At 41.6% G+C, this 8158-nt stretch overlaps 1 protein-coding gene across 2 annotated transcripts; it reads right to left on the reverse strand.

Annotated features, from left to right (window-relative positions):
- Window positions 1–3994: 3994 nt before the first annotated feature.
- On the reverse strand, window positions 3995–7902 carry LOC147890397 (DNAJ heat shock N-terminal domain-containing protein). Of its 2 annotated transcripts, XR_015542741.1 has the most exons (4): window positions 5978–7902; window positions 5806–5864; window positions 4956–5482; window positions 3995–4754 (listed from the first exon to the last, which is right to left on the reverse strand). XR_015542741.1 is itself a non-coding variant. In XM_087390694.1 (3 exons), the coding sequence occupies exons 1-3, from the start codon at window positions 7874–7876 to the stop codon at window positions 5425–5427; spliced, it is 2016 nt and encodes a 671-aa protein (XP_087246820.1). In that variant the 5' UTR covers window positions 7877–7902; the 3' UTR covers window positions 3995–5424. The 2 variants fall into 2 exon arrangements, 1 of the variants encoding a protein (XP_087246820.1); XM_087390694.1 differs by having other exon boundaries at window positions 3995–5482.
- Between the last annotated feature and the right edge of the window lie 256 nt (window positions 7903–8158).

Here is an 8158-nt window from a genome sequence, read left to right on the forward strand (position 1 = left end):
TCTCTCCTGTCCTCTCTCTCTCTCCCCCTCTTTCTATTCATTCGCCCCCCTCTCTCTATTTATCCTCTCCGCTATCTTTCTCTATCCATCCCCCCTCTCTCTCTCTACCCCTCTCTATCCCTAACCTTTCCCTTCCCCCTCTCCCTAACTACATTTCTACCTAATTACACTTCTCTGCCCAAAAATGTAATCCAATCATGTCACAAAAAATACCTAGAACCAATTTCAAAAAGCCAATTTGAATTTCGCTTCTAAAAAACGAAGATCTTAAATTAGACCTACCCCAGGGTAGGCCAAAAATCAATATACAAAGAAGCTTTTACCATTATTTTTTCTTCTTTTTAGAAACTATTCACCAAGATCGAAGTTGTTCAACAAAATATATGCAAGCAAGAGGGAGGTCTCTATAGATGGGGTTATAAAAAGTGGCATGAAAAACTATAATGAATGAAGTGCTGACTAAAATTTTTGGCAACGCCTCCTTGGGCTTGTGGCATAATCATTGTCTACCATGCCACCCTAGCTCGAGTGTTCCAAATGCCATCCAATCCTACCCAAAAGAAATTGTGCACCAAGCGCATAAGCTGTCCCATGCAATGACCAATATGAGCTATGTACCAAGCTATGGTAAGTAGGACATGGTTGGCCACCAAGGCCTTGCCTGCTAAAGAGAGTTTGGTCGAGCGTGCTCTCTAGGACCAGGGCAATCTGCTGCTCTGCTAAAATGCCCATGCAAGAATCCTACTTCTAAGGTCTAGTCTACTAGATAGGTTTCTAACAAGAGGAGTGAAAAAGACAACAAATAGACAGAAACAGTCAACACAAATTTCTTTGATCCACTCAAGGAGCAAGAAGAAAGTTTGGAGAAGGAAGTCGCTGTCAATCAAGAGGATAACATGGTCATAGAGGCTGGTTGGTCAAAAGAATTTGAAGAGGATGTTAACATGGAATATGCCACCTTTTGGAAGCTATCATCAATATCTGGGAAGGGTGCGAGTATGCTAAAGAGACTAAACATGATATATATTTTCTTAAGGTGGACTTTGATAAAGCTTATGACAGGTTGGAATGGGAATTTATCATACAATCTCTACAGCATATGGGTATGGGTCCCTCATTTGTTTCTAGTGTCAAGCTATTACTTACTAATGCTACTGCTAGAGTCAATGTTAATGGCATTATGAGTGACTCGTTTTTTCTCAAGAGATCAATCAGACAAGGCTGTCCTCTAGGTCCTCTTTTATTTGCAACTGCTGCAAACTCTCTAGGTTGGCTCCTTAGAAGTCAGATATAGGAGGGGGCTCTGAAAGGGATTGAACTTAGTAATGGTAAACAATTGCTATGCCAACAATTTGCTAATGACACTACTCTGAGTCCTAGAAACACTGATCAAGATGTCATTTGTGTAATGGATTGCCCTGAGGTGTTCTGTCAAGCCTCAAGTTCATGTATTAACCACTCCAAAACAGGGTATGCTACACTTAGTGGGGAAGATTAGGGGATCCTCCAACAGCTAGGATGCATGAAGCTACAAAAAGGTATAGTCTTTAGACTATTGGGGATACCAATGGGGTTTGATGTGCTGCTCTTCATCTTGAGGAGGATCGGGCACAGCTGCTCTTGAGAAATATGAACTACATTAGACCTTGCAGGGCACCCAATTGGAAAAAATATCCCTTTGTTTATGCTCTTTTTAACCCTGAACCTTGTAAATCCAAGGGGAGTCCCCTGTGGAAGTCCATTTGGGGAGCTTTTGAAGAGATCAAAGCCTATACGCTCTTCATTAGTAAAGTTAACTTCATGTTAATTCATTCTATCTAGGTCTCCTCCATTTTTAGATTTGCTACTTTGACAGAGGAGCGGGGTTAACTGTGAAGTAGAGAACATATTAGATGGGAATCATGGCTTGAAATTAGAAGAGAGTTCTCTCTATCCAACCAACAGCAAGGACTGATTATAGCAAGATTGGAACTCTGGCAAGGAGAGGTGACTTGGAAGGGAGGTTCAATACTGTGCATAAACAAGGAGTTTAACTGAGTGGGATGCTCCTACTTATTACCCTTCCCAACTCTTACTACTAATATGGAGGATCTATTCAGAACTCTTAACAGGAGATGAAAGTTGAATGATGATAGAATCAAATGGTACCATAGGTTCCACAGAATTTGGACTTAGAGTGTGCCTGAGAAAATGCCGGCTTGCATGGCTAATACTTCATAAATCTATTTGGTTTAATTCGAGAGGACTTAGCATTGGCAAAGGGGATGGCAAGTGTATGAGATGCATAAACCTTGTTGAAGATGTCTTCTACCTATTTATTGCTTGTCCTCATGCCAAGAAAGTATGGAAATTTATCCAGATAGAATGTGGTGAACCTGTTAATTAGAAAGGTATTCTATTAGGAGATGCTTGTAAGATAAGGCATGAGCCTTGGTTTATAATAAGGACCCATGCACTCTGGTTCATTTGGATATCTAAGAATAATTTCCAATTTAATCATAAAGATCTTTCTACTGCTGCTATGTTTGCTACATAGTGGAACAAGAAAAAAGAAGAATTGACTTCATCATTAGTGCATATAATCTTGAACATCAAAGGTTAACTACAAATATTGCTAGACACAAGCTTTCTTGATTTATTTCAGATGATCATGCAAAGATTCCTCCTTTTCTTCAAAGAAGATTTGCCACTATTGGTAAACTTCTTCCCTCTTCCCCAAGTCCAACACCTCATGCCTCTACAAGTAAAGTTCCCTCTACTTTTGCTGCTGCTGGTTCCATATAGGTTACCTCTAACTTTGGGAGCCTCTCCATCTCCCTTCCAAACAAGCTGCCTCTCTAGGAGCCAAAACTCAGATCCATAGCTCTAGCTCTTCTACACAGAACACTCCTATCCCTACTGTCATCCATGTCTATTGACCCTCTACAGGGCCTCTTTGCTGCTCATGGTCATTCTTCTGACAGTGCTGTTGCCCAGGGACACTCTTCAAACACCTCAGCAGCTGCTGCCTCAGATGCTCAGGAAGATACCTGTCAACTTCTCATTTCATCCTTGAGATGTTTGCTGTAGGAGTATATACTTTTGTTGATCCTCAGGATGAAAGGGCTATGCTAGCCACAACAGACACTTCTGGTTCTATCTTTTTTGGATGTATGACATGATATAAATTAATAAGTACACTACTTTTTTTTGCCCAAAAAAAAACAAAGCCCATGCCCACCTAACATCCAACGTACCTCTGCTGCCGAAACCCACCTAAAACCTAGGGCTGCCCCCCAATCTTGGACCTCTTGGACCTCCTCAGTTGCTGTAAGAAAACCTTTGGTCCAGTTTAAAAAAAACAATAACAAAATAAATTGTTTGAACAGTTTAATATCATCAGGACTAAACACCGAGTGAATTGAATTCAGATATATCATTGTGATACAACTCTAGGAAATTGCTCCTCTTTACAGAGAAATATCATGTTTTCACATCCTTCCTAATACTGCCCTTTCCCAAACTGTTCTGTGTTTATGATTTGCAACCAGGCAACAACACCTTCAAGAGATAGTGTGGTTTTTCATCCATGCGCAAGGAGGCCGCCAAAGACAGTAACGGCCCGATGGTGGACACCCGAAAACTCAAGGAAAATAACAACTCAGTGGATGAAAAGAACCAGACAACCTGAGAGGATCACGACTCCACAGTGCTACCTGACAAAATGCTCGAACACATGAGACTAAAGATGCCTACACCAACCAACAAATGAGGGCTCAAAACATCAATCAAGAGACATAAACCTGAACAGCAAATATGTGATGCACACACAAATATAACATATAATGCACCTCCAAGGGCTCCACCTTCAATGGACAACGGATTTTTGAATTCATACTGGATACTCTAATATACTCATAGGAATAAACAACAAAGACACAGCAACGCTGCAATTCAATTCACACTAACATGGGAAAAACAAATTTTGAATATAAAACAGACAGCAACAGGGCGATTCTATTTACGCGAACACAGGAGAAACACAAAAAACTCCAGGTTCATAAGAGACACATGGCCTTGTGAGAGCCCATTTTTTGAAAATCCTTCACTCGGCTGAAGCCGTAGAAGCTAACCACAGTCATCATGCTCCCCAACAGCAATTGTTGACACCTTTAACATTATATGACCAATACACATCAAATGATGCCTAGTTTTGGCAATCATAGCATCAACCCTACAGTTAAGTGAACAAACCACAATAGGAGGTTCACTTTGAAATTGCTATATCAGATAATACAAACTTTACTTACAAATCCAGATGCAATTTACCAGAGGAGAGTCCTTTCTCCACCAGGGTTCATCGTATCTTAATTTAAACAAATAGCTCCAGTGCCGCAAATGGGTCGACAAGATTTACCTTAACTTCAAAACAACATTTACTGATTTGGAGAATCATCCAAAGTGAATGACTGGATATCGCTATGCATGACTGAAGGTTGATATAAGGTTCCTGAAGAAAATCCACCTTTGATCTACTCAATCCACAAGGAGCATTGAAAATTCCTTGAGAACTGTGTCCGGATTCCCATAACATAAGTGACCATATACAATAAAAGCCGTCACTGATTTGGTTTCTTTCGATGAATAATATCATTAGACATCTGTCTTATAAACGCTGAGGGCTTGGCAGAAGATTCTGTCGGACTTTCAGACCCATCTTGTTTACAAAGTGGGTCTCTCTCATGTGACTCTAGCATTACATGAAAGGCTCTCCCCTGTCATATTCCAAGTGTGGAAAATGGTAAGACATCACTTAGTACATATCTGGACAAAGTACATATGTGGACAGCTTCAGTCCATAGCTAATATACCGATCAATCTCAAATCAGGACCATAATGTTGGCTGCGAAGAAGACAAACTTCAGAAAGTATGGCTTTGGAAATCAGCACCATTGGTAGTGATAAAGGAATGTCACCCAAAATGCTGGGTCACCAAATATTATCAAAGCACTCATATGTTGGAACTGCTTTTAGGAACAAATTGCTCTCCCCTAACAATCGCAGCAGAACAAAATGCAACTTTGCCGATGTTGGTCTTAAAGTTGGTGTTGATGTTGTGCTGGTGAATTGAAGTTGAAGTCTGTCTATAAGGATAAAGCTGATGTTAAAATCCATTTGACCCTTGAAGTACAGATTGCCATGTATGAAAACGGAGTACAACAATTCAGTAAACCGTCAGGATCTGTTACAAGGTCATGGCTAAACACAATTGCTGATGAGCTTGCTTTCTCACATAAAGCAGCACAATGTATAAAGGCTTCCCATTCATCAATGTCACTTCTTTCTTTCTTCATCTAATCACAGCAGAAACCTGCCATAAACTGTTTCCTCAATCAGGAACATAATCCAGACAGGCAGCTAGCTCACACACCATTTCTTCAAGCCTTATTTCCCCCTTAGCACAGCATGCTTGGTCGTGCTAATATGCTTGAACAGCTGATTCCTGGAAAATGCCCCTTGAAAAATTAGTGATATAAAGTAGAGAACTAGAAAAATCATGAATGTAGCATTCAAGAGCAAAACTATTTGAAGAAGAAAAACAATCAGTGGTGGACCATGTTCCATCTAATGCTACAAATGCATTTCCATGTGTGCACTTCCACAGCTGACATCATCAGATTCAAATGCAAAAGCGCAATCATTTTAGAGCACAGGAGGAGTTGGACAACATGTAAGAGCTGTCATGCATGGTCAAACTGGCAAAAGGGGTAGAAAGCTATGAAAAAGGGACACAATCGTGCAAACATCCCCAAAGAAAAGCCTCACCTAGTCTCAAAATCTTCACCACAAGTCTCGCATGTGTTTGACAAATTTTTAGAGGCCCCCTGCAATGTTACAGAAATACAAAGGTTATTCACTTCCAGAGACACATTGCAATAACAATGACTCGGCAAGGAAACCAGTAAACAAATACACTGTACAAGCCTGTGAAACACACCTTCATCTTTTTCCCTTTCATCAGACTTGTTGCTTGATCCCTTTGAGCTATCGCATTATTGGTCACCTTATTGCCTTTAAACTTCCTACTTTCTTTTTTATTGGCAGCTGGCCCAGATTTTGCATCAAGCGCATCTTTTAAGGATGCACTGTCGTGGGATGTAGAAGACTCAGACAGTTTAGATTCATCCTGTGGCTCTTCTTTCACAACATGTGCAACTTCATCTATCCCAAGATCATCACAATCGAGTACCATCCTATCCACTTGTTTTTGTAAAGACAACGCTTCACTAAGCCTTTCATATCTCCCTAAGCTGGCGGCTTGTTTTCTTTCTGTTCGGACCCTTGCCTTCAATTTACGTTTATCTAAACCATCATCAATCTCTTCATTGACTTCCCCAGTTACATCTAAAAAATCCTCTTCTCTAACAGATGCATCTCTTCCAACAACATCCTCCTGCTGCCTATTCTGGTGAGATTTTATCATTGCTGCAAGAATTTTGTCTTCTTCTTCTCCCTCTTTGCCTGTTTCTAGTACATTGGCATATTGTTCGCTATCAGAACCAGAATTCCTTTCACTTGACCGTTTCTGCCGCCTATTGGTGTAAGAGTTGAGCATAGCTGATAGGCTGCTTGATTCATCATCCTCACCATCCACATCACTAGAACTACAATCTTGTGTACTTAAAACTTCTTTCTTCTCAGTTCTCGATGTTACCACGCCCAAGGTATTTCCGTTTACATCCTTGTGCAAAATACTAGCTGTTTCCCTTCCACTGGAGTCCTCCAAAACCTTTTCATCTCTCTCTTCTGCTGATGAATCCTCTTGTAGTGTTGGGGATAGAGACACAGTTTCAACATCTTGAAACGATTCCTTCAAAGAAGCAACCTGTTCTATGTGTTTCTTCGATTTCTCATGATTCCTCCACTGCTTGTCTGATTTAAACTTCTTGCTGCAAATGATACAATAGTATTCCTCTTGTTTATCCTGTCTACTGCTCTTCGCTTCTTTTCTGCCCCAATCGTAGCTTCCCATACTATCATCAATGTCAGATTTGTCATCTTGTTCACCATCAGAAACCTTGGTCCATTCCGCCTCCTTATACTGCTTGGCCTTTAGTAGCCTCTCCGCCTCTTCTTTTTGACGCCTGAGATTCAACATCTGTTCTTTCTCTTTCTCAAGACGTTGAATTTCCAGCTGCCGTTCCAGAACCCGTTTATCTCGCTTTTTTACGAAGGCTGCAAGTCGTCGAACTGCATCATTGAACTCCTTCCGTGCCCTCGATCGAATCTTCTTATTTTCCTCTTCCATGAGACGTCTCACCTTGCGATTGGGCGCCACCGTCGTCCTGTACTCGTCACACCAAGAAAAATCCTTGACGGTGCTAAACCCCAGCCAGTGGTTATAGAACTTGGAAACCTGAGGGTACGGAGAGCCAAGGCCTCCCATGTCGGGGGGATCGCCGACGGAAGAGAGGCCGTAGGCACGAGCAAAGGCCTGTTCCTGCAGGTGCAATTTGAGGAAAACGTCCTTGTAGACAGAGTAAAAACCTTTCCCAGAGTCGCCATAGCCGGAGAAGACAGAGGGGGAGAAGAAAGGCCAAAGGTTGAAATCGAAATGGGGGGGGGCAGCAGAAGGGGAAGAAGAGGAGGAAAGGATCTGGGAGCGATGGGAATCGTACCAGGCGCGTTCAGAAGGATCAGCCAAGACTTCATAAGCGCGACCGATTTCTTGGAAATGGATGGTAGCGTCCTGGCAAGCTTGAGGGGAAGCACCGGACTGTTGGATCTTATCAGGGTGCCATTTCAGAGCTAGTTTACGGTACGCAGACCGGATTTCTTCGATTGTGGAAGAAGGCTCCAACCCTAAAATCTCGTACAGGCATTTCTGGGAAGCCATTTTCTTCCAAGCTCGTTTATGTTTTTGCTTCCCTTCTCTTTTTATCCAACTCTCCTGCGCAGCATATATGTAGGGTGAGTTTTTCCTACATCTTTTAGGGAGAGTTTTTGTTTAAATCTAGCCACCATATAAAACCTAAAACTTCACTAACATTTGTACCACACAGCTCCTAAGCATATTCTAAGATCTAAGGGCTTACAATGGTGCCACATTGCTTCCTAGGATTTTAGAGTTTCGTACAACGCTCTAGTGCTTGCCAAGTAAACAGAGGGGGAGGGGGAG

This window comes from Dipteris shenzhenensis, chromosome 19 (assembly GCF_047967505.1).
Source record: "Dipteris shenzhenensis isolate YYH24624 ecotype China chromosome 19, Dip_SZ_1.0, whole genome shotgun sequence".
NCBI lineage: Eukaryota > Viridiplantae > Streptophyta > Polypodiopsida > Gleicheniales > Dipteridaceae > Dipteris > Dipteris shenzhenensis.

Coding starts and splice junctions, on each gene's coding strand:
- LOC147890397 (XM_087390694.1), bottom strand. CDS start 7,876: ATGGCTTCCCAGAAATGCCTGTACGAGATTTTAGGGTTGGAGCCTTCT. Junction 5,865..5,977: donor TGAAAGGGAAAAAGATGAAG/GTGTGTTTCACA, acceptor GTAACATTGCAG/GGGGCCTCTAAAAATTTGTC. Junction 5,483..5,805: donor GGTGAAGATTTTGAGACTAG/GTGAGGCTTTTC, acceptor GGCATTTTCCAG/GAATCAGCTGTTCAAGCATA.